This window comes from Neoarius graeffei, chromosome 7, assembly GCF_027579695.1.
Source record: "Neoarius graeffei isolate fNeoGra1 chromosome 7, fNeoGra1.pri, whole genome shotgun sequence".
Lineage (NCBI taxonomy): Eukaryota > Metazoa > Chordata > Actinopteri > Siluriformes > Ariidae > Neoarius > Neoarius graeffei.
The window spans coordinates 59,336,843-59,363,892 of record NC_083575.1 but is presented as its reverse complement, the minus strand read 5'-3'; the positions used below and the strand labels follow the sequence as shown (position 1 = coordinate 59,363,892).

General features: G+C 45.3%; 1 protein-coding gene across 3 annotated transcripts in view; it reads right to left on the bottom strand.

The window, feature by feature from the left end:
- Positions 1-27,050, bottom strand: part of vcla (vinculin a) — a 94,178-nt gene that overhangs the window by 40,048 nt on the left and 27,080 nt on the right. For all 3 annotated transcript variants that reach the window (XM_060926113.1, XM_060926111.1, XM_060926112.1), the window contains exons 2-4: positions 20,855-20,925; positions 7,198-7,348; positions 5,016-5,124 (exon numbers count right to left, since the gene is read on the bottom strand). In XM_060926113.1, the coding sequence (XP_060782096.1) occupies positions 5,016-5,124; positions 7,198-7,348; positions 20,855-20,925 (331 nt within the window). The remainder of the gene's footprint in view (positions 1-5,015; positions 5,125-7,197; positions 7,349-20,854; positions 20,926-27,050) is intronic.

Sequence of the window (27,050 nt, the reverse complement as noted above, 5' to 3'; positions counted from 1 at the left end):
ATTGAGAAGCGCGGCCTGCTCACGGGCCGGCTGTCTTGTGTGTTATATTCGTATTGTTTGTTACTCCGTTAAGCTGAGCGCTCTCGCTCGGTGGAGTTACCTGACTAGCCCTCCGAGGCGTGTCCTCGCTGCTGGAGGCCGGTTTGTTGTCGCTCAGGTAAGCGGTCTTCATTCATTTAAAGCGGTGTTTCTCGCCGCTGTTTATCAATTCTGTAGCGCACGGCGCCATCCTTGTTAATATTCCCGACCACGGGTGTGTTCGCCCGGTCGTTTATTTTTTATTTCCGCCTGATAGTTTATTTTGGGCTACTTACTTGGAGCGTTCTCGCCCTATTTAAGTTCCCTTCTGCCAGCCAGGCGTCATGGACCTCTTCTCTCGCTGCGCCAACTGCCGGTCCCCCTCGAACCGGAGGACGGCCACCGCGAGTGCCCCTCATGCCTGGGTATTGATCACCTGCGGCAGGGGCTGACGGACATGGCCTGCGCAGACTGCATGTGCCTGAGCATCCAGCCAACGCTGAGGGCTGCATTGGCCCGTCTGGGGTTGGACACGCCCCGGTGGCCCAGCATCAGAGCGCTTTCTTCAGAGGTCCCACATAGCCTTCCTCGTTGTCTGTTCCGCCCTCGGCCTCATACATCGAGGAGTTACAGAGGTGTTGGGCGGACCCTAGATGCCTTCCCACCTCCCTAGTGACTGCAGGGCCCTGGCGGCAATGCAGGACACCCCTACCTATGGCCTCCTGCAGATGCCCAACATTGAGAAGCGGCTTTCATTCATTTAAATTAAAGCGGTGTTTCTCACCGCTGTTTATCAGTTCTGTGGCGCACAGTGCCTATCCTTGTTAATATTATCAACCGCTTGTTTTGTGTAGTCTTGTCTCCGGCCTGCTCACGGGCCGGCTGTCTTGTGTGTTATATTCGTATTGGTTGTTACTCCGTTAAGCTGAGCGCTCTCGCTCGGTGGAGTTAGCTGACTAGCCCTCCGAGGCGTGTCCTCGCTGCTGGAGGCCGGTTTGTTGTCGCTCAGGTAAGCGGTCTTCATTCATTTAAATTAAAGCGGTGTTTCTCGCCGCTGTTTATCAGTTCTGTAGCGCACGGCGCCATCCTTGTTAATATTCCCGACCGCGGGTGTGTTCGCCCGGTCGTTTATTTCTTATTTCCGCCTGATAGTTTATTTTGGGCTACTTACTTGGAGCGTTCTCACCCTATTTAAGTTCCCTTCTGCCAGCCAGGTGTCATGGACCCCCAGACGCTGGAGGGGACGAGCGCGGCATCACGGGAGCTGTGTGACGCGGCTCCAGGCCTTTGCCTACTCGTCACGGGAACTGGGCCGGCTGATGTCGTATCTCACCCTCGGCCGCCAGCAGATATGGCGGGCACAGTCCCCTCTGGCCGAGCCCGACCGGCGTGTGCTGCACTCTCTCCCTGTTGTCCCCGGGGAGCCGTTTGGCGAAGCCACTCAGCAAGCCCTGGATCGGAGTGCCCAGGTCATCTAGGCGTAACAGCAGTTCGCTGGCCCCCGCCAGGCCCACCACCATGGCAATGCTGCCCAGTCCTTCAGGGGGCCCACACCGACTCTGTCTCGGCCACGCACCCACCAGGAGACCAGACGGGTTGATGACTTTCGCCACCCCACCACCTCCCGGACCCGCGGTGCCGCCCCCTACACCCAGTCCACTCCTTGTCGCCCCCATGGTGACCGACGGGGGCGCTCTGGACGGCGCTGACATCAGCGCGCCGGCGGTCGGCCGCTTTTTCCAGCGAACAGCTCCAAAGCTGGAGAGCGTTGACCCCTGGGTGCTGGTGACCCTCACTGAGGGTTACCGCATCCAGTTCTGCCACCGTCCACCACGTTTCATGGGGTCAAACACCACCGTGAGCCATCCGGGGAAGTCCCTCGTCCCCCGGCAGGGAATCGCCACCCTCCTGGAGAAAGGAGCAGTCTCTCCCGTCGACAGGCAGAGACAGCAAGGTGGGTTCTACTCCAGGTATTTTCTGGTTCCGAAGGACGGCGGTATCCGCCCGATCCTCGACCTGAGGTCCCTCAATTCCCACTTGAGGACCATGAGATTCCGCATGCTGCGTACAGTGGATGTCTTACACCACATCCAGGCGGGCGACTGGTTGTCACCTTGGCCTGAAAGACGCCTACTTCCATGTTCCCATTGTGCCACACCACAGGCAGTTCCTGCGGTTTGCCTTCGAGGGCTAGGCTTTCGAGTTCAATGTTCTGCCCTTTGGGATATCGCTGGCACCCCGTGTGTTCACCGGGTGTGCGGCAGCGGCATCGGCACTACTTCAGGCAAGGGGTTTGCGTGTCCTGCCCTACCTGGACGACTGGCTTGTCTGTTCACGGTCAGCAGCTCAGGCCCGCACCAACATCGCGACTGTGCTCTCGCATGTCGTAGAGCTGGGGCTCAGGGTGAATTACAAGAAGAGCTCGCTGGTGCCCAGCCGGGAGACGACTTTCTTGGGCGTGCACCTGGATTCGAGGTCGTTGATGGTAACTCCCTCCCAGACAAGGATCCACAACATCCGCCTACTGCTTGGCCGCTTCGGACGGGGTAGGTCACTCGCCCTGAAGACCTTTCAGCGCCTGCTGGGCATGCTTACGGCAGCCTCCTCTCTGGTCCCGCTGGGACTTCTGGACTTATGCCGCTTCAGAGGTGGTTCAACGGTCTCCACCTCCACCCGGTGCTGCACGGGCGCAGCACATCAACGTGCTGGAGCTACGGGCTGTGTTCCTCGGCCTACAGCACTTCCTCCTAGGCCTGACCGGCAGACACGTTCTGGTGCGGACGGACAACACTACGGTAGTGTACTACATCAACCACCAGGGAGGCACAAAGTCCCTCCAGTGCTTGGAAGTGGCTGGCCAACTTCTGCGGTGGGCCCATCGACATCTCTTGAGCCTGCGTGCCATGTACTTGCCAGGCACTGCCAACAGGGCAGCAGATCTGCTGTCCCGCCAGGACCCCGATCCCGGGGAATGGAGACTCAACCCAGCGGTGGTTCTCGCCATCTGGGAACATTTTGGCAGGGCAGAGGTGGACCTCTTTGCCTGCCGGGAGTCGACACACTGCCCTCTGTGGTTCAGCCTCCACGGCCCAGTCCCCTGGGCCAGGATGCGCTGGCGCATGCTTGGCCGAGGCAACTGCTGTATGCCTCCCCCCCTCTGCTGCTGATCATGCCAACCCTACACAGGGTTGCGATGGACCACCACGGGCTGCTGCTTGTCGCCCCCCCCGGTGGCCGGGCAGAGTGTGGTTCCCAAGTTGCTGCAACTTCTGAACGGCGACCCCTGGTGCCTGCCAGTGAGGACTGACCTGCTATCACAGCTGGGAGGGCAGATCTGGCACCCGGATCCAGCCCGTCTGCAGCTCTGGGTATGGCCGCTGAAGGGCCGGACCCCCTGCGAGGTCCTTGTGAGCCGGCAGTGGTCAATACCATTGCAAGCTCTCGGGCACCCCCCACCAATGCCCTCTATGCCAACAGATGGAGGCTTTTCTCCAACTGGTGCTTAACTCGGGGGGAGGAGCCTACATGCTGCCCCCTGCCGACCATTTGACTGTTCCGCCAGTCTCTGCTTTTGATAAGGGTCTTACCCCTGCCACCATCAAGGTCTATGCAGCTGCCATCTCTGCTCAGCATGCCAGAGTTGGGGGAAGGACCGTGGGGTCCCACGCCTTGGTGGCACGTCTCTTGAAGGGTGCTCTCCGGTTGAGACCCCCCCCGACGGAGCCGGGTACCCACATGGGACCTTCATTGGTGCTACAGGCTCTCTGCGACGCACCGTTCTGAGCCCCTGCTCACGGCAGACATTTCATGGCTCTCCCTGAAGACTGCTTTTCTTCTGGCTATTACATCGACGAGGCGCATCGGGGAACTACACGCGCTGTCAGTCAGTGGGGAGTGCCTGCAGTGGCACTCCGGCGACAGTGGGGTCACCCTGTGGCCTAACCCCTCTTTCCTCCCAAAGACCCTCTCTGCTACCCTCGTCAACCAGCCCCTTAGCCTTGCGGCGTTCGAGGCGGGCCATGGTGAGAGGTCGGAACTTTTGTGCCCAGTTCGCGCCCTCAGGGTGTACGTGTCGCGTACAGAGGGCTTCCGTAGGAGTGACGCCCTGTTTCTGTGCCACACAGGACCGTCGAGGGGTCTGGCGCTCTCTAAGCAGAGGCTATCCAAGTGGATAGTCGAGGCCATATTACATGCCTACAGGCACAGTGGCTTCCCGATTCCTCCGGCTGCCAGGGCGCACTCTGCACGGGGCGTGGTAGCCTCATGGGCATCACTGAAGGGCGTGCCCCTTTCAGACATATGCAGCGCAGCCTCCTGGGCTTCCAGCTGCACCTTCACCAGGTTTCACCGTCTTAATGTCGTCCCACATAATCCTGTGGCGACGGCTGTCATTCCAGGCCCGTCGCAGCAGCACTGGGTACGGGTAGGCACTCCTCATGACCTGGTTGGTATTAGTCATCCATGTGCTGAAAGCACCGCCTCTGGCGGTCAGTAGAAACGAAATAGAACGAGGGTTATGTATATAACCGCGGTTCTATGAGTTTCGGATGACCGCCAGAGCTTGGCAGTCACTCGGAGTGTACACGAGAAGATTTGCCAAGAGGTCACTTCCTGGGTTTACCGGTCTTTTATGCCGGGGTCACGGGGTGACGTCACCCAGGTCACACGTGACTTTGTTGTTACTATTACTCGACCTGCACGTTCGTGTGATGGATATCCATGTGCTGAAAGCACCGCCTCTGGCGGTCATCCGAAACTCATAGAACCGCGGTTATATACATAACCCTCGTTTTAATTTTAGTCTATTTTTAGTCAGTGATTTTATCATAATTTTCACAGCCAGTTTCATGATACTTCATGAAAATGTGCTCTGTAGCTTTAAGGTCGACTATTATGAGAGGGAAATTGGTTGATTTTTTTTTTTTTAAATGACTGGTGTTGTATGGGGCGGCATGATGGTGAAAACAACAGTTGAAGTGCAGTCGACTGAAAAGCACCTGGTCCCAGGTTTTTAGTGTACGTGACCAAGTCCTCCATGTTCTCAACCACTTCAGCTACTGTCAAGTATTCCAAGATGCCCTTACAGACACGTATGATCTTACGCACCTGAAAAAGAAAAATACATAAATTATTCACATACCTAAAATCATGCGATGAATGCTGGGCTGCTGTTTTACATTCAGAACAGGGGAGTGAAATTACATTGCATATTATGGATTTTATTTTGTATTTTTTATAGATGTAATATAAAAAGGTAAACCACATGTATTCTAATTCACAGGGACAGATGGCAGGTGTTCCACATAATAAGATTGTCACTTCATAAAGGAGATCATCATCGATAAAGTAACTCTGCATGGAGAAGTTTATTTAACATTTATAGAAGGAGTCTGAGCTGTCTGTGCTTTTCCCCCCATTTTGGTCCATCCGTCGATTCCCACCCACCAGCCAGCTCTCCACTATCATACAACCGCTACCAACCAGGGAAGGTGAAGGCAAACACATGCTTCTTCTGAGACATGTGAAGCTGGCCAACCCAACCACATCTTTTCAAACTGCTGCTCATGCTGCATCACACGGCAGCATAACACACTCGGAGAAAAGTGCACACCTTACATACAAACTAAGAATTTGTCCTGGGCTTCTGGGCAAACGGCTATGGCACTCTCATTCAAGATAATAATAATAGAAAATAATCAATGTCAGATCATTGATGTGGGCGGCACAGTGGTGTAGTGGTTAGCACTGTCGCCTCACAGCAAGAAGGTCCTGGGTTCGAGCCCAGCGGCCGACGAGGGCCTTTCTGTGTGAAGTTTGCATGTTCTCCCCATGTCTGCATAGGTTTCCTCCGGGAGCTCCGGTTTCCCCCACAGTCCAAAGACATGCAGGTTAGGTTAACTGGTGACTCTAAATTGACCGTAGGTATGAATGTGAGTGTGAATGGTTGTTTGTCTATGTGTCAGCCCTGTGATGACCTGGCGATTTGTCCAGGGTGTACCCCACCTCTCGCCCATAGTCAGCTGGGATAGGCTCCAGCTTATCCACGACCCTGTACAGGATAAACAGTTACGGATAATGGATAGATGGATGGAGATCATTGATGTAGCCCTCCCAGCAGACTACAACATTGTTACAAAACAAATAGATAAGATTGATGCCTACTCTGAGCTGAAGGTGGAGATTGGAAGATTGTGGAGAATGCCCGAGAGTAAGGTCGCAGAGATACCAGTGGTGATTGGCGCCTTAGGGTCAATACCACTGAAGTTCAAAGATTATCTAGAACAGCTTGAATCTGATATGCTCTACGCACTTTGCAGAAGTCAGCCCTTTTGGGTACAACTCGCATACTGAGAAAAGTACTGTCTGTCTGAGGCCTTTGCTGATACCAGTACAAACCACAAAGATAGAAGATAACACAAACTGTGCGACATGGAAATAATAATAATAATAATAATAATAACTGCTAAAAAGTATGATTCAATTATATTTAATCTCTGCTTTTGGAAAATAAATACGGTATGCAACATATTCAGAGCAGGGCTGAAGGGTTGGGGAGTTCGGTCATATATTTTGCCTTGTGATAAATAGTGCTCTGATGAGCTGTGCTCCTGTGTTGCTACTTCTAAAGAAACAATGTGCACTCAACGTGTGCCTGAGATCATGTGCTCAGGGTAATTTCTGCTACACTGGTGCACAGGGAGGATTAGGATAATACAGAGAGAAACAAAACAGTACATTTCCTGTTTAATCTTACGGCACAAAAAGCCTAAATAAAAGAGTCAGCTTTAAAGCAACATAATAATTAAACGGCCTAGAAATAAAGGGGACAGAGTGGAATAAAGCAATTAATAGTGCTAACTGACAACAAAAATGTAAATAATTTACTGCTTTGGAATATTTAGTGGAGCAGATCTGTATTAAACAGATTCGACAGAACTCTAAAATTCAGTCCGGTTTTAAAAGGATGACTCAATGTTTTAAATCAAACACTTCTCAACTGACTGGGTAGCTTTTCCTAAATCGGTCAGTTAATGGCAAATCAAGGAACATGGAAGACACAGCTTAGGTTATTAAATGTCTTCAAACTATTGCTTAATAGCAATAAAAGGCACAATTATCAACTTTATGCCGGACAGACTGCTGTTCATGGACAAACTCCAGCGGAGACAGAACTCGTACCTCTGCCTCATCAAAGGTAAGTAGCAGGTCTGATGTGCCTGAGAGGATGCCACGAGAGCCATCGATAAGGTAATCTCGAGCAGGAACAGAATACGGATCTGTCTTCAGCATCCGAGCTGCTTCTACCAGCTTGGCACAAGCATTCTCCACCCTGGCAAACAGAGAGAGAGAGAGAGAGAGAGAGAAAGAGAGAGAGACTCCATTAATTTCTTAAACCCTACAGACCTGTACTGGATCCAATAGAACGCTACAGTACCTTAATTGACTTCCAATAAAAAGTTTTTAAAAATGCTGTTTTGGTAAGTTCTATACTTATTAAATCGTTTGTAGCATCTATGTACTTTGTGGTATTTTTTTCTTTTTTTTCCAGTTGTAGTCAAAGAGTTGCTGAATAAAAAAGTGGCATCTTTGTGCATGGGAACATTGCTATCTGTCGGTAAACCCACTGGAGACAAGCAGACTACAAACATGGACAGCTCGGACTACAACTCCCAGCACACACAGCGCCATCTGTCTCCCGCCTTCTGACTCTCAGCTGACATTCATTTCCTCATTACCTGTCTCAGTCACACAAGCACACATTGCGAAGTATTGTTCTGGTTTTTCCATACATTCCAAGCCTTGTTATTCTCTGACTGCCTTTCTGACCTTTGCTAGTGTTTTCTCGATTTCTGTTTTGCCCACGTTACTGTGTTCATCAATCGCCCGACCCTAGCTTGTTCTTTGACTACGATTTCTGTCTCTCATTTTGGCTTGGTTTGCTATTCTAAAGCTGTCTTCCGCCGCAAGTACAGCTGTAAGTGCCTGTGTACTCACACTATCATAGTATCAGTCACCTGAACAGTGTTTAGGGTAACAAATCTTTTGGTCATAAGGTTCCCTCCCTTCACTGTCTAATCTAGAATAAACTTTAGGCGAGGATAAAAAAAAAAGTAAATTTCTCCTTTGGTTTATCACACTTTTGCTCAGGCATAATGATAGTCACAATGTTACTGACACTGGAAATATATTTTCTGAGGTCTTTGATATCCATATACTGTACACCAAGATTATGCATATTGACCTGATAATTGTGGAACTATTTTTGATTCATTTTGGGTATGTCTGTCTCAGCGAGCCACACCTCCCAGCACCCTCGGCCTTAAGAGGTTAAAATTCATGGCAATGGAATCAAAATCAATAATGGATGCCTATGAGCATTTCAGCATGTATATTGACACAGTTTCTTTTCAGGCAATATTCTCTAGCACATTGGAATTAAAATGAAATGTGCAGAATGGCAGTTTTCAGTTAAAGGTATTAGTTTACATATGTCAAAGTCCTTCCTGTGCCAGCACCTGGTATTCCCAAGCAGCCTCCAATAAAGGTACTAACTAGGCCCTTAAAGCACATCGGGCAGCGCCGTTCTCCGTTTCTATAGCCCTCGGCCTCTTACCAATTACACAGCTAGGGTTACAGTAGGGCCAGACCTCTGGTAACCCCAAAAGTTTGACTCCCTGCTCACATCTGTATTGAAGGCAGGAGATGATATGTTTATGATGGTCTTTGGTATGACCCTTCTGCAAACAGAACTCATAATCTCCCGGTCGAGAGGCGGACACGCTAACCACTCGGCCATCTCATGGTCCATATAGTGTGTAGGCCAAAAAAAAAAAAAATCATAAATCTTATTATAATCTCTATAGTCTCCTATTTCCAGAGATCAAAAGTAATTGAACAGTTATTTGCTGAATTGTTCCTTTGCAAGTGTTGTCTCTCAATTTAACAATACCAGTAAATCAGGCATTTATGTAACAGGCACATACAACCCCGATTCCAAAAAAGTTGGGACAAAGTACAAATTGTAAATAAAAACGGAATGCAATAATTTACAAATCTCAAAAACTGATATTGTATTCACAATAGAACATAGACAACATATCAAATGTCGAAAGTGAGACATTTTGAAATTTCATGCCAAATATTGGCTCATTTGAAATTTCATGACAGCAACACATCTCAAAAAAGTTGGGACAGGGGCAATAAGAGGCTGGAAAAGTTAAAGGTACAAAAAAGGAACAGCTGGAGGACCAAATTGCAACTCATTAGGTCAACTGGCAATAGGTCATTAACATGACTGGCTATAAAAAGAGCATCTTGGAGTGGCAGCGGCTCTCAGAAGTAAAGATGGGAAGAGGATCACTAATCCCCCTAATTCTGCGCCGACAAATAGTGGAGCAATATCAGAAAGGAGTTCGACAGTGTAAAATTGCAAAGAGTTTGAACATATCATCATCTACAGTGCATAATATCATCAAAAGATTCAGAGAATCTGGAAGAATCTCTGTGCGTAAGGGTCAAGGCCGGAAAACCATACTGGGTGCCCGTGATCTTCGGGCCCTTAGACGGCACTGCATCACATACGGGCATGCTTCTGTATTGGAAATCACAAAATGGGCTCAGGAATATTTCCAGAGAACATTATCTGTGAACACAATTCACTGTGCTATCCGCCGTTGCCAGCTAAAACTCTATAGTTCAAAGAAGAAGCCGTATCTAAACATGATCCAGAAGCGCAGATGTCTTCTCTGGGCCAAGGCTCATTTAAAATGGACTGTGGCAAAGTGGAAAACTGTTCTGTGGTCAGATGAATCAAAATTTGAAGTTCTTTATGGAAATCAGGGACGCCGTGTCATTCGGACTAAAGAGGAGAAGGACGACCCAAGTTGTTATCAGCGCTCAGTTCAGAAGCCTGCATCTCTGATGGTATGGGGTTGCATTAGTGCGTGTGGCATGGGCAGCTTACACATCTGGAAAGACACCATCAATGCTGAAAGGTATATCCAGGTTCTAGAGCAACATATGCTCCCATCCAGACGACGTCTCTTTCAGGGAAGACCTTGCATTTTCCAACATGACAATGCCAAACCACATACTGCATCAATTACAGCATCATGGCTGCGTAGAAGAAGGGTCCGGGTACTGAACTGGCCAGCCTGCAGTCCAGATCTTTCACCCATAGAAAACATTTGGCGCATCATAAAACGGAAGATACGACAAAAAAGACCTAAGACAGTTGAGCAACTAGAATCCTACATTAGACAAGAATGGGTTAACATTCCTATCCCTAAACTTGAGCAACTTGTCTCCTCAGTCCCCAGATGTTTACAGACTGTTGTAAAGAGAAAAGGGGATGTCTCACAGTGGTAAACATGGCCTTGTCCCAACTTTTTTGAGATGTGTTGTTGTCATGAAATTTAAAATCACCTAATTTTTCTCTTTAAATGATACATTTTCTCAGTTTAAACATTTGATATGTCATCTATGTTCTATTCTGAATAAAATATGGAATTTTGAAACTTCCACATCATTGCATTCCGTTTTTATTTACAATTTGTACTTTGTCCCAACTTTTTTGGAATCGGGGTTGTACATTATTCACTTGCTGTGTCAAATTTCATTAATTCCATCTTCAGTGATTGCTTTTTTTTTTTTGGTCTGGATTGCGATGGATCCAGAGACCATCCCAGGAACACAAAGGGGCACAAGGCTGGAAACATGCCGTGGGTGGGACACCAATCCATCACAGGGCATCACGCACATTCCCAATCACACACTCATTCACACCGAGGGGCAATTTAGAGTCACCAGCATGAGACACAATACTAGTGTATAATCAGAGCAAACACGTGCTCTCATAACCAGAACAAATATTATGGTGATTTGTTGTACATGAATGCTCCATCTCAGTGTCTTCATATGTTAGATATCATGTACCATAGAGCTTTAAGGTTCATAACGAACTGTAAAACCCCTCACTCATCATTACGTATTATACTCCAAGGTCAACCTGTCTTCTCTGTCAGTTCGCTGGCTTAGTCATTGGTACATCTTTCTCTATAAGGCCATTCTAGGCAGACTTCCATGTTATCTAAGTGAATATCTCTCTGTGAAACAGGGCACATATGGGTTAAGGTCTCAGGATGTTCTCCTCATGACTGTTCCTCAAGCTCGGACTGAGCTAGGGAAGAAGACCTTTATGTTTACAGCACCATCTGCTTGGAATCGCCTGCAGAACAAGCTCAAACTCCACTACCTTGTTTCACTCAATGATTTTAAAGGCATTGTTAAGTCCATTGAATCTGAGTCTATCCAAACTTGTGAATGGTTTAATTAGTAATATTTATTTATTTCTACACATTGGAATGCACTTTGAGATGTCTTTGTCTGCTGCGATTTAATGTTGAATGTGAAACTATATGCACTGCTGCCATTCTTGGCCAGATCTCTCTTGGAAAAGAGATTTTTTTTTTAATCTCAATGAGACTAACCTGGTTAAATAAAGGTTATATTATTATTATTATTATAGTTTAATAGTAAAAGTACCAAGATATAAATCCAATAAACAACAAAAAGTAGGTGTTGGTTATGCTAATGGGGTTAAATGATCCTGCTGGGTACTATGAAGGGGCGGCATGGTGGTGTAGTGGTTAGCACTGTCGTCTCACAGCAAGAAGGTTCTGGGTTCGAGCCCAGCGGCCGGTGAGGGCCTTTCTGTGTGGAGTTTGCATGTTCTCCCCGTGTCCGCGTGGGTTTCCTCCGGGTGCTCCGGTTTCCCCCACAGTCCAAAGACATGCAGGTTAGGTTAACTGGTGACTCTAAATTGACCGTAGGTGTGAATGTGAGTGTGAATGGTTGTCTGTGTCTATGTGTCAGCCCTGTGATGACCTGGCGACTTGTCCAGGGTGTACCCTGCCTCTTGCCCATAGTCAGCTGGGATAGGCTCCAGCTTGCCTGCGACCCTGTAGGACAGGATAAACGGCTACAGATGATGGACGAATGGGTACTGTGACAAAAAACTAAAGCAAACAGCTCACATATAGGAGACAGGAATTGCGCAAGAGGTATAAGCACTGTAGAAAGCTAAGGATGGTAAACTGGTAACAGCAATGTCATTAATGTACACTATGCCAAATTGGTGATCAACCAGTGCAGAATGTCACTGATAAATGCTTACAACCCCAAGGGGCATTAATGCATCACTACCACATGGACTACCAAATGGACCGCATATGCATTACTATACAGTGCCTTGAAAAAGTATTCATACCCCTTGAACTTTTTCACATTTTTCCACCTTCCAACCACGAACTTAAAAGTTTTTTATTGAGATTTTATGTGATAGACCAACACAGAGTAGCACATAATTGTGAAGTGAAACGAAAATGATAAATGGTCTTCAAAATTTTAAACAAATAAAAATCTGAAAAATGTGGTGTGCATTAGTATTCAGCCCCCTGTCCTCTGATACCTCTAAATACAATCCAGTGCAATCAATTGCCTTCAGAAGTCATCTAATTAGTTAATAGAGTCCAACTGTGTGTAATTTACTCTCAGCATAAATACACTTGTCCTGTGAAGGCCTCAGTGGTTTGTTAGAGAACACTGAAGAACAAACAGCATCATGAAGACCAAAGAACTCACCAGACAGGTCAGGGATAAAGTTCTGGAGAAGTTTAAAGCAGGGTTAAGTTATAAAAAAATATCTTAAGCTCTGAACATCTCAAGAAGCACTGTTCAATCCATCATTCAAAAATGGAAAAAGTATGGCACAACTGCAAACCTACCAAGACATGGCCATCCACCTAAACTGACAGAGCGAGCAAGGAGAGCACTGGTCAGAGAAGCAGCCAAGAGGCCCATGATCACTCTGGAGGAGCTGCAGAAATCCACAGCTCAGGTGGGAGAATCTGTGCACAGGACAACTATAAGTCGTACACTCCACAAATCTGGCCTTTTTGGAAGAGTGGCAAGAAGAAAGCCATTGTTGAAAGACAGGCATAAGAAGCCATGTAGGGGACGCAGCAAACATGTGGAAGAAGGTGCTTTGGTCAGATGAGACCAAAGTTTAACTTTTTGGCCTAAATGCAAAACGCTATGTGTGGCAGAAAACTAACACTGCTCCTCACCCTGCACACACCATCCCCACTGTGAAACATGGTGGTGGCAGCATCATGCTATGGGGATGCTTTTCTTCAGCAGGGACAGGGAAGCTGGTCAGAGTTGATGGGAAGATGGATGGAGCTAAATACAGGGCAATCCTGGAAGAAAACCTGTTGGAGGCTGCAAAAGACTTGAGACTGGGAAGGAGATTCACCTTCCAGCCAGACAATGACCCTAAACATACAGCCAGAGCTACAGTGAAATGGTTTAGATCAAAGAATATTCATGTGTTAGAATGGCCCAGTCAAAGCCCAGACCTAAATCCCACTGAGCATCTGTGGCAAGACTTGAAAATTGCTATTCACAGACGCTCTCCACCCAATCTGGCTGAGCTTGAGCTATTTTGCAAAGAAGAATGGGCAAAAATTTCAGTGTCTAGATGTGCAAAGCTGGTAGAAACATACCACGAAAGACTTGCAGCTGTAATTGCAGCAAAAGGTGGCTCTACAAAGTATTGACACAGGGGGGCTGAATACTAATGCACACCACATTTTTCAGATTTTTATTTGTTTAAAATTTTGAAGACCATTTATCATTTTCGTTTCACCTCACAATCATGTGTTACTCTGTGTTGGTCTATCACATAAAATCTCAATACAAAAACTTTTAAGTTCGTGGTTGTAAGGTGGAAAAATGTGAAAAAGTTCAAGGGGTATGAATACTTTTTCAAGGCACTGTAAACACTCACAGGCCACTTTAATAGGAACTTGTTCTTGAGTCTAAGATTCCTGTTTTTGGCTGGCAGGAGTGGAACCCATTGTGGTCTTCTGCTGTTGCATGCTGAGATGCTCTTCTGCTCATCATGGTTGTAAAGACTGATTATATGAGTCACTATATCCTTCCTGGCAGCTCAAAACAATCTGGCCATTTTCCTCTGACCTCTCTTATCAACAAGGCGTTTCCACCCACAGAACTGTTGCTCACTCAGTGTTTTTTGTTTTTCGCACCATTCTGTGTAAACTTTAGAGACTGTTGTGTGTGAAAACCCCAGGAGCTCAGCAGTTTTTGAAATACTCAAACCACTCCATCTGGCACCAACACCCATGCCACAGTGAAAGTCACAGAGATCGCAATTTTTCCCCGTTCTGATGTTTGAAGTGAACGCTAACTGAAGCTCTTGATTTGTATCTGCATGATTTTATGCACTGTGCTGCTGTCAAGGGATTGGCTGATTAGAGAACTGCATAAAACAGCAGGTGGATGGGTGTACCTAATAAAGGGGCCAGTGAGTGTAGTTGTAGGGCTCCCTGTTAGTGTTAAGGGCAGTTTTTCACTTGTGCTCCTTTTAGAGTCTGATTGCGATCTACATTAATAAAACGGTAACCCTTTTGATTGTTTCAGGGCTATAATGATGTTATCGAGTTTGGAATAAAGAAAAAATGGATATTGGCTAGTGCCTTGCCTATGGTATAGAATTTAGGATGTGTAGGTTCTTGGGAGCATAATGCCAGAAGAGGTCCCAGTGCTATGGGGGAATAATATAAATCACATATGGGTGTCAGATCCAATTGCCCTGAAAAGTATGAATAAACACAAAGAAAAACTTTGTCTGTTCTATGAAATTGAATGTATTATTGTCCCAAATGATAAAGGTTTTAGGAGGTATTAGCCAGAATGCCCAAGACTGATGTCTTCATTGAGTTTGTTTCGGATTATTTAATAGACAAAATTACATACCCTATTAAAGGAAAACTGAAGGCAAATTTTTTATTATCAAAATTCTATTTCTCTCATTTTATTAAATATCGGAATGCATTTTTGATAGCTATTTTGTCACTGCTATAGCAAGTTATGAGTGTTTGAAATATGCTATGTAATATATCAGTCCATATGTGAAAGCAATGGCCGTAAACGAGATTCGTTGAGACCTGTGCGAGACATCGTAGGACGGAAGTAAAACGTACAGCAGAAATCAAAGTGACCGACATCTGCCAACATTGTCAAAAGACGTGCGCGCCTTCTTTCGAATGCTGATGTAATCAAGCCGGAAGTTTTGTTTGTTTTGATAGCAATCAGGAAAGTTTGAAAAATGTAGGCAGTAATCGTCATTTAAACTCGTTTTTGTGCAATATTTCGTTTGAAAAAGTTTTCAAAATGGCGGCACTGACACCTGGCTGGCACTTCACGTCTTGAAGTCTCGCACAAGTCTCATAAAGATCGTGCGGCTAAGCGAAGCCTGCCGTGGACCAAACGAACTAAATTCAACATGGCTAAAAACCGATAAGTATAATATTTAATTGCAATTAGTTGCCAATACGAGTCACGATATAAGGTTACTAAAACCGAAAACGTAATTGAAGAACACGTTAATTAAGAAATAAAGCAAGTTTAAAAATGACTTCAGTTCCCCTTTAATAATAATAACAACAACAACAACAACAACAGGGCAGCACGGTGGTGTAGTGGTTAGCACTGTTGACTCACAGCAAGAAGGTCCTGGGTTCGAGCCCCGTGGCCGGCGAGGGTCTTTCTGTGCGGAGTTTGCATGTTCTCCCCGTGTCCGCGTGGGTTTCCTCCGGGTGCTCCGGTTTCCCCCACAGTCCAAAGACATGCAGGTTAGGTTAACTGGTGACTCTAAATTGACCGTAGGTGTGAATGTGAGTGTGAATGGTTGTCTGTGTCTATGTGTCAGCCCTGTGATGACCTGGCGACTTGTCCAGGGTGTACCCCGCCTTTCGCCCGTAGTCAGCTGGGATAGGCTCCAGTTTGCCTGCGACCCTGTAGAACAGGATAAAGCGGCTAGAGATAATGAGATGAGATAATAACAACAACAACAACATCCTAATCTGGATCACATTAATTGATAATTTATGGCTTTACGCAGGATTGGTTGGGCTGTAATTTGAAGGTTCTTCACCAGGTTCGAGTATATTGTATAAATGTCTCACTGAGCCAGAATAATACTAAGGCAAAAGTAAAGACAGTATGTCAATTATTTGGTTTACTTCCTAGAAAGACAAGCGTGTGCATGACACAATACTCACATAAGCAGTATTTTTGGAATTGACAGACTATTCTCGTGTCTTGGAGTTGCAGAGATCCATTTGTCTCTTTTCTTCTTCAGGCAACAGTTAAGTGCATGCTAGTGTAGGTTGCTGTGGGCTCGTGGCCCACTGTAGGGTAAGAAATTTGACTAGGATATGGAACTACCTGATTTGAGTTTATCTATGTGGACAGAGGGTGGACTGATTTCTTCAAACTCTGGGGAATCTTCTTTACCTAATATAGCAGACTGGATTGAGCCTTTGTTGAAACATCACAAGTACAGTACATGCTCACAAAAGGTAGGCTGCTAGCATATGAAATTCAAGAGCATAGTCAGCTGCTGACCCATGTCCTTGTTTCAAAGCTGGCAGTAACTCAGTGTTCTTTCCCTTGAGTGGGGGCTTGAACAGGTTTCAGAAATGCTGAGTAAATCTGTCTAATGAACGTGTGAAAGGATATTGCTGATTTCAAATGACCACAAGAATGAAGATCAGAAAAATAATTTTTGTCGAAGCGTTGGATAATGAAAGGGTGAAGTGACAGGCAAAAAAACCAGAGAGCACTAGATGACGGATCCCTCAAATTTGCAAAAGATTAGCAAAAAAAAAAAAAATGGTACAGCTAGGTTAACGAAAATCTCTCATGAATGTTGTCTCTGAAGCATATGCTTTAAACTGGGCAGACAGCCAGGGTGGGGCAGCGGAATCGGCAAGCGTTTGGTTGACAGTTTGGGGCTGTAAATTGTGTCTGTTGGACTGAAATAAGTTCTAATACATGTAGCAGGTAATGTGGGATTATTTCCTGGGTTTTTTTGGAGAATTATTCCCATGGGCCATAACGTTCTGTCCTTCCCCATGTTTTTCTCCTGTCTTAGCCTTAGACATTATCTATGTGGTCTTGCAAACACCTGCTCACACACACACACACACACACACACACACACACACACACACACACACACATCAGTATAAAATGATGAGCCACAGGTTTAAGCAATGTAGAAAACAAAGAGGGTCATAATGGTTAATACCGTGGATAGGATAAGTGCTGGGGATAAGTGAGTCCAGGTAGTCATCAACCACAAAAGACTTGCAAGTGAAGAAAGTGATCAACACTGGGAGCTATTTGATCTTCTCTCATGACTTTTTCATGATTCATGATATATTGGGAAAAAACATCAACAACTAATCACTCACATACTGTCAATTCAAAAGCAAAACTATTCAACCAGCTTGAGAAAGTTTATGGAAAAACAATGCTTTCAGTATAGTATCCGCTTTCATAGGTAGTGCTATAATAATATATAGCATGTCTCAGTTTCAGCCCTGTGATGACCTGGCGACTTGTCCAGGGTGTACCCCACCTCTCGCCCGTAGTCAGCTGGGATAGGCTCCAGCTTGCCTGCGACCCTGTAGAACAGGATAAAGCGGCTACAGATAATGGATGGATGGATGGATGTCTCAGTTTCTCACCAAACTCACAATAAGGGTACGAGGGTAATGATGACGTGAGTACATGTATGAAAAAGCCTCTCGTCAGTGTTGTGTGGATGTGGAAGTCCTCATTTACTCATGCACCTCCCAATGTGAGATAAGTATCAGTGGCCACCACAAAGCCTATATATAGAGAAATTCACATTCCTTGTCACCAACCACGTGTCTGCTGATTGATGAGATCTGAACCAGCTTGCGTTTATGGTGCCAAATGTGTCAGCCTGGGCTTTTGTGAACGTGTGCGGCAGGAGTTGCTCAGTGATATCCCCAAGCCAGAGAAAAATAGAGAGCGACACAGAATCACAAGATACCTACAGTATGCTACAGAGGGTACTTTTGAGGTGGTGCTTCTACAGCCTTCAAACACACAAGTCCGAACCATTGTGCCAAAATAACTGGAATATAATAAGCAGAGGGTTAGCAAAAAATAGCACAGACTCATCATTCACGAGAGTTTATCAGCATATATTTGAAAATGAGTACAGATTCACAGACTCCCACTCAAAGATGGGGGCTGGGGGAGGTGTGGCACCCACCTCTGATTAGCAGGCATTAACATTCTTTTTTAATATAATGAACAGTTATTCCACGAAATCGACTCGTCCATTAGCTGATAGCTATAAGCCATGTACAACGAGATTGAGTAGAATAACTGTTTTATTCTATCTACATTCACTGGATTTTGAGAAACAGAGCATTTTTATTTTTTGCAAATTCGATAAATAAAAACTTTATACAAAACGTACGACAAAATCATTTCCGCTTAGAATGTAAACAAAGCGGTGAAATGACAGGGGCAATTTGTAAAAAATGCTATAATAATAATTCTTGAAAAATAAAACAAAGATATGTTCTTATCATCAAATACTTTTATTCCATATTTTGTTGCTTTTTTTGTATTTGGGGGGTTTTCTTTTTGAGTAGAGTTTTTATTTCGTCCTCGGTTGGATCAGCAATACGCTCTGCCATTTTGTTTTTTTCTACTCACGGTATATGAGCTGATAGCCTAGTAATAGAATAGCCAATCAGAGCACGCGACTGCTCATATCCAGTGAATGTGGATAGAATAATGTAAATTTCATGACGTGGATAAGTCCCAAATGGTTGACTCTACATCAGCATCGGCCTTGCAAGGTTCAGGATGATTTTAAACAATAGATGGCATACTGAGCCATTTTCAACCCATAATTTTTTTTTTTATAAATTTGGTAAGAAATTCAATAATTAACCAGCATTGATGTATTTCTTCAAAGTACAGTTATATCATTTAGTTTACAGCTAAAAAAACCCCACACATTTCAGTGTTCAGTACCTCTTTAAATTTTTACATCAAGACGGACACATTACATCGTCAGTGAAGCTCAGTTAAGCATGTCCATGTTTACATTCCCCACTACATATTTTTCTATTACTTGGCATGCTTTAAAATGAAAAAGTGAATAACAAGCTGGGACTTTATGAGAGTTCAGTAAGCTACATGAGTTGCTTAAATCCTTTTTCTCACAGTGAGACAAACTTCAGCAGACTTTTTATTCCGATATCAATTATCAGTAATGCATCCTAAACATCTTTATACTGAATTCAGCAGCACTGTACCATTGACAGAAGGTGTGAGTTAGCCATGACAGCCAGGAATAAAACCATGAAAGAGCTGACAATCCGTGTCTGCACCTTAATACCAAACTCCTACATCACTTTCAGCTGTGTAGGGAGTGGGCTGAAGAGGAATGGTGTGCATGATCAAATACACAAACGCTCAATTCACACTGTTTTTAATACCTCCAGGATGAAAAGAGAGACTATTGAGGGATGTTACTTTATATTTAGTGAGATTTTATCAGAGTGTGTGTGTGTGTGTGTGTGTGTGTGTGTGTGTGTGTGTGTGTGTGAGTGAGAGAGCGAGTGAGTGAGACAGAGTGTGCGTGTGAGAGAGAGAGAGAGAGAGAGAGAGAGAGAGAGAGAGAGTGTGTGTGTGTGTATGAGTGAGTGAGAGAGCATGTGTGTGTGAGTGAGTGAGTGAGTGAGAGAGCGAGTGAGTGAGACAGTGTGCGTGTGTGAGAGAGAGAGTGTGTGTGTGTATGAGTGAGTGAGAGAGCGAGTGAGTGGGACAGTGTGCGTGTGTGAGAGAGAGAGAGAGAGAGAGAGAGAGAGAGAGAGAGAGAGAGAGAGTGTGTGTGTGTGTATGAGTGAGTGAGAGAGCGAGTGAGTGGGACAGAGTGTGCGTGTGAGAGAGAGAGAGAGAGAGAGAGTGTGTGTGTGTATGAGTGAGTGAGAGAGCATGTGTGTGTGAGTGAGTGAGAGAGCGAGTGAGTGGGACAGAGTGTGCGTGTGTGAGAGAGAGAGAGAGAGAGAGAGAGAGAGTGTGTGTGAGAGAGAGAGTGTGTGTGTGTGAGAGAGTGTGAGTTGTGAGTGAGCAAGAGAGAGAGACAGAGAGAGAGAGAGAGAGAGAGAGAGAGAGAGAGAGAGAGTGTGTGTGTGTGTGTGTGTGTGTGTGTGTGTGTGTGTGTGTGTGTGTGTGTGTGTGTGAGAGTGTGCGCGCGTGTGTGTGAGTGAGAGAAAGGGAGAGAATGTATGTGTGTGTGAGAGAGAGAGAAAGAGGAAAAAGTGTTTGAGTGAGTGAGCGTGTGTGAGAGTGAGTGTTTTGCGTGTGAGTGATAGATAGATAGATAGATAGATAGATAGATAGATAGATAGATAGATAGATAGATAGATAGAAAAGTGTTTTAGAGAGAGGGATATTGAGTGTGTGTGTGTGTGTGTGTGTGTGTGTGTGTGTGTGTGTGTGTGTGTGTGTGAGAGAGAGTGTGCGTGTGTGTGTGAGTGTGCGCGCGTGTGTGTGAGTGAGAGAAAGGGAGAGAATGTATGTGTGTGTGAGAGAGAGAGAGAAAGAGGAAAAGTGTTTGAGTGAGTGAGCGTGTGAGAGTGTGAGTGTTTTGCGTGTGAGTGATAGATAGATAGATAGATAGATAGATAGATAGATAGATAGATAGATAGAAAAGTGTTTTAGAGAGAGGGATATTGTGTGTGTGTGTGTGTGTGTGTGTGTGTGTGTGTGTGTGTGTGTGTGTGTGTGTGTGTGTGTGTGTGTGTGAGAGAAAGCGAGATAGAGTGCACGTGTGTTTGTGAGTGAGAGAGAGAGAATATGATTAAGTCTTGTGTACATTCTCCTGGAGGGAGCAGGAAAGTACAGTCCTTACTTAATAAAGGCTGGAGGCATGTCTCTCTTCATAATCTGGTCTTCTGTGGTCTGAACTGTTTCCTTCCCCACCTGGACACATAAGGCACACGGGCAAAATGAAAACATGACAATGTCAAAAGCCAAGTAAGAAAAGTACTACAATTAGAGACTTGCAAATATTTTTTTGTTTTCTATGCATCAAATCAATACATACCTTTCCTGTCAGTTTCACTAACCACAGGGATGAGCGGTGAAAGTGTTAAACAGGCTCAGCTATTCTGAGTCACTAAATACAGCTCATGCCAGAATCTAATTTTCCCCGATACTGATACTGGAAATATTATGAACAATACAATTCTGTTTTATCCCTGTGATTCAGGGTTCATCCATGCTGTTCGGGAAAACACTCTCATGTGGAAGGCCTCATGCAAACTGTCACCACTTGTGAATGGAGTTGTTTGGAGTGGCCGTGTATAATAAGGGCCTGTGTGTGCAGGATGGACGGAGATCAGTTCCACTGCTGCAGTCTGGGAGGCCGCCAAGAGCCATGAGCCACGAGCTGATCAACAAAACCTACACACGGACTCATCTACAGCTACCGCACCTATTTATCAAAGCGCACACACAAAGGCAGAGCCAAATCTAACTGAAGCATGAAACTTTTATACACATGTGAGGGGGAAAAAAAGGTGACTTATTCTTATGTATAAAAATAATTAAGCATCGTGTCTTCATTAATCTAACAACTAAGGACAAATGAAACCATCTGTTCTGCTCTAATATGCTATAAGGATTGATTTGACAAGTTCAGAAATAACAGAGCAACAGAGTGATTTTTGTTATCGAAGGGCACACGGTCTTCCACCCATCTGCTCTTTTTCCACGTCAGATCACATTTAACATTTAACTGCTTCACAAATTACAGATCAACCAAGAGCAACCATTTAACCTCAGCATATCACAGACTGGTAGAGGAACAAGAACACCGAGTACACACAGCAGTATAAACACGAGCTGATGATCTGAGAAGTGACATATTGATTGTGTTTACATGTGGTGACTCTGCGCTTGAGAGATTTAGTTCCTCAAAGGCCACAGCTAATTATAAATAAGCATACAATTCCATTTTAGACAAAGAGGTAAGAGGGGTCAGGTAGGGTCCTATCCTAGGAGAAGCGCACACACATATTCACTCACTCATTTGTGTCTCATCTCATCTCATTATCTCTAGCCGCTTTATCCTGTTCTACAGGGTTGCAGGCAAGCTGGAGCCTATCCCAGCTGACTACGGGCGAAAGGCGGGGTACACCCTGGACAAGTCGCCAGGTCATCACAGGGCTGACACATAGACACAGACAACCATTCACACTCACATTCACACCTACGGTCAATTTAGAGTCACCAGTTAACCTAACCTGCATGTCTTTGGACTGTGGGGGAAACCGGAGCACCCGGAGGAAACCCACGCGGACACGGAGAGAACATGCAAACTCCACACAGAAAGGCCCTCATTGGCCACTGGGCTTGAACCCAGAACCTTCTTGCTGTGAGGCGACAGTGCTAACCACTACACCACTGTGCCACCCCTCTCTGTCAAGTTACACATGTCAATCCTGAGATACCAGCGTTGCTGACCTCTCCTGCTCTTCGGACCTGCCTGATCCATCCTGATGTCCTACTTCTTGCTGGAGTTCTCATCACATCGCTCCTATGAGGATGGCTCCATATGTACAGCCCCTGATCCATATGCCCTACCCATATGGACAGTCTCAGGCTTTTGTCTAAACCGGGGAACAGGGGCGCTGCGCCCTCTTACTCTCATCATGCGCCCCCTTACTGAAATGCCGATTGAACCCCAAGTTAGAGCCCTGCACTCCTGCGGGAGTCCCGCGGGACTCGCGGGACCCGCCGCAAAGCATTGCGGCGCGGGACAAATTTTGAAAGCTCATTGCGGGCGTGGGCGGGACCGGAAGTGCACATATGCGCGCGCAGACGGGAGCAGGAGTGCACATATGCGGCGCGGGCGGGAGCGGTGATAAGTTGCAGTCCCGCTAACTAAAAACGTGTTTGAAATAAAATTTATAAATTATTAATTTGTCTATCATATATAATTTGTGCTGTATATTTTATTTGGCATTAATAAAAACATTTTAAGATGCCTAAATTTGCAGAGAGAGTCAGATTGCCAGATTGAGTGAGGAATGACATCTTAAATTTGCCACTGATCACCCTAACAGGAAATCCTTTGATCACTCTAATGACTCGCAGTTCACACCCAGCTAGCAAGAGAACCATGAGTGAAGTGATTTACTGCTTGCGTTAGTCTACAACTCTAATCAGAGAGACAGGTTACACAGTGCCGGTAGGCTTGACTCAATGCTATCCCAGAAATCCTTTCTGTAATATGCAAATTTGGCTGTCCAATCAGAGGTGGCCAAATTTGCATATTACAGGAAGGATTTCTGGGATAGCATTGAGTCAAGCCTACCGTCACTGTGTAACCTGTCTCTCTGATTAGAGTTGTAGACTAACTCAAGCAGTAAATAAATTCACTTCTCTTACTAGCTCTGCTTTGCAATAAAAAAAACAAACAAACACCATTGGTACAAAGCAAGCCCATTCACTTTTTTATGCTGATCAGAGAATTACAATGGTTTCTCATGTGATAAAAATGTGTGATTCGCGATTAAATATTTTAATCGCTTGACAGCACTAATTATTATTATTATTAGAGACAGTACATGCTGAATTCAGAAACAAGGTAAATAATAACAAACATGAACGTGAGCTGTAGATATTTATGCTCAAATCCACTCAAAGTAGGGGGCGGGGCACCATCATGCTGTGTCAAGACAAGAACTTTCCTGAGAAATAACGCGAACGTCTGCATCATGCGGGATTTGCGGGCGGGAGTGGGACAAAATATGGCAGGCGCGGGCGGGAGCAGGACTGAAAATCATAATTCTTTGCGGGCGCGGGCGGGAGCGTGACTGCACAATGCGGGTGCGGGCGGGAGCGGGACTGAAAAATCCGACCCGCGCAGATCTCTACCCCAAGTCACACTTAGGCCATGCACTTATATGCTACTGCACAACATGCAATCTTTCTCAAAGATACACCGCCAGACTGTGCAAAAACAATCCGAATTGGCGTTTTCCAGACTGAGGCACCATGTTGTTTACTTGTCGCGGCTGCTCTCGCGAGATTTGACATGGGTTGCATACAAGGTCAGCTGACTTGTAGAGCGAGATTTCTCGAGACTGAATGACCTTTCACCCACCGGCGCGGGAGCTTTTGACAGAAGTAGTTCGCGAGTTGTTTTTGTTGACACTTGGGCATTTAAAGATGTCATCCCGCGGCACGAAACGGAAGAAAGCCAAAGATTGTCCGGGGCAGAAGATTACTTTTCTTTTTCAATGTTGACAACTTGTTACAATTTCCCTGCCAGATAGTCTCAGAATGCCCCATTGTAGCCTCAATTTTTCAAAGGCTTCGCACAGCAGAGGGGGGGACGGACAACCGGCACCATCCCCCCCCCCCTCCGTCGCTTCGCTCCCTCACCATGGTGAGCGTACTCATACTAAATTTTTCTAGAAAAACCCCTGAGTCTAAAGATACACTGAGAAGATGGCTCTGGACACTTACAGATTTGTGACGATGGCTTAGGACTACAACTGCCATGATAACTTTAGGACTGCAGTTGTCATGAACAGTCAAGTCACCATCAATAAACAGCTCATAACATCAACAAAACAGACTTCATGTTAAAACTAAAATGAATTTCCTGGTTACGCAATTGCACTTTTTGAACATACAGTACAGGACGCACTTATAGAAGCGAGTTATTTGCGGGAAGCCGTGGCCTAATGGTTAGAGAAGCAGCTTTGGGACCAAAAGGTCACTGGTTTAATTCCCTGAACCAGCAGGAATGGCTGAAGTGCCCTTGAGCAAGGCACCTAACCCCCAACTGCTCCCCAGGCTGCTCTGGGTACGTTGTACATTGCTCTAGATAAGAGCATCTGCTAAATGCCAGTCATGTAATATATTTACAATCATGCTATCTCTTATCACCCAGATGAGGATTGGTTCTCTTTTGAGTCTGGTTCCTCTCAAGGTGTCTTCCTCATGTTGTCTCAGGGACTTTTTCCTTACCACAATCACCTCAGCTTGCTCATTAGGGATCAATTTATTAGTTCATATGTTTAAAATTGTTATTTTTCTGTAAAGCTGCTTTGCGACAATGTCTATTGTTAAAAGCGCTCTACGAATAAATTGACTTCACACGCACGCACACACATATCCAGTACTAGAACTAAATGGAGAAAGGCCAAGCTAAACAACAACAGAGGCCAAATACAGACAAAATGCTGCTCAACCAGCTTGGAAATGAGGCTACAGTGTCAGCAAAGTCCTGATAAGATCACTCAGCTCAGGTAGCAGTTGGCTCAATCAGACTAATTCAGATAAAACAATACCAAAAAAGTACAAGATCCAGAAAAAAAAATAAGAATGTGTTCATGGATATTTGATATACTGTACTTTGCTCATTTGAATTTGTCTATTTTAATCTGGCAGGACCCAAGATCATCCTCCACAGGGGGCCTCCACCTCACCCATCCCCACGGACACTGGACCCAAAGAACACATTCCAAGCAGATATTCTTAGCCCACAGGGGCCCGGGTGTGCACAGATTGCTTATTGCAGTTAGTTTAGAGATAACTAGGAAGCTCTGTCACGATAGCCGAGCCTGTTCTAAAAGTGAGTGTAGGAACTGCAGTACTAATCAGACTACAGACACTATGCAGCCTTGGTATAATGAACTCAAAGCACCACAAAGCACACACCAAATTAACCCACCTAACAGTAGCACATACAGTACCAGTCAAAAGTTTGGACGCCCCTACTCATTCATCGGGTTTTCTGTATTTTGATGGTTTTCTACATTGTAGAGCGATACTGAAGACTTCAGAAGTATGAAATAACATCTGGAACATATGGGATTATGCAGTAAACAAAAAAAGTGGGCGGCACGGTGGTGTAGTGGTTAGCACTGTCGCCTCACAGCAAGAAGGTCCGGGTTCGAGCCCCGTGGCCGGCGAGGGCCTTTCTGTGCGGAGTTTGCATGTTCTCCCCGTGTCTGCGTGGGTTTCCTCCGGGTGCTCCGGTTTCCCCCACAGTCCAAAGACATGCAGGTTAGGTTAACTGGTGACTCTAAATTGACCGTAGGTGTGAACGTGAGTGTGAATGGTTGTCTATGTGTCAGCCCTGTGATGACCTGGTGACTTGTCCAGGGTGTACCCCGCCTTTCGCCTGTAGCCAGCTGGGATAGGCTCCGGCTTGCCTGCGACCCTGTAGAACAGGATAAAGCAGCTACAGATAATGAGATGAGATGAGATAAACATACAGTAAATAACCTTATTCCACAAATGTAGTAATCCATATTATGTCAACCGCTCACCTATGTAAAGAGAAACGACATCCATCATGACTAACCCTGTGTCCGAAATCGCTCACTAATTCACTACTCCCTACTCCCTATATAGGGAATTACTATAGAGAGGACTATATAGTGAGCTCACTGGTAAAATGAAAAAACGCTTTCGGACACTAGTCCGTCACACTGGTATTTACATCATTACTGTTGCACAATTAAAACGTGCCAGATCAGCCAGCTGGTGGGTTTTCAAAATAATAAATACATGCATGTATTTTTGTGATAAATCCATATTATACCGAGCATATTTCTCACATAAATCAATACAAAGTGCCTACATCTTTCAGTTTTTTTTTAAATCAAGGCTGAATACTTTCTCCTTTGCCGCTTGCTGCCTTTTATTAAATCAAATTTGAGACATTTAATTTGATTTCTTTCAGCGTGACCGCAATACATGATGGGATATATTGCTTTGGTTAGTGACCATCGGTTGTACACTACTTTTCGTAAGGCATTGCGGGATACTTTGAGTGCAGTATATAAGGTGTAAATAATCAGTCAACACTACAAAATGGCGTCCTCACTATGTACTGTAGTGCCCTATACAGTGAGTAGGGAGCGATTTCAGACACAGGGCATAACATGAAGTGTCTTTTAATTAATAAAAATAAAGAAAAAACACTGAATTAGAAGGTGTGTCCAAACTTTTGACTGGTCCTGTATTTCCAGAGACTAACACAAACAAAACAGATTAATCAAACAGGTGACAGCTCTCCTTCT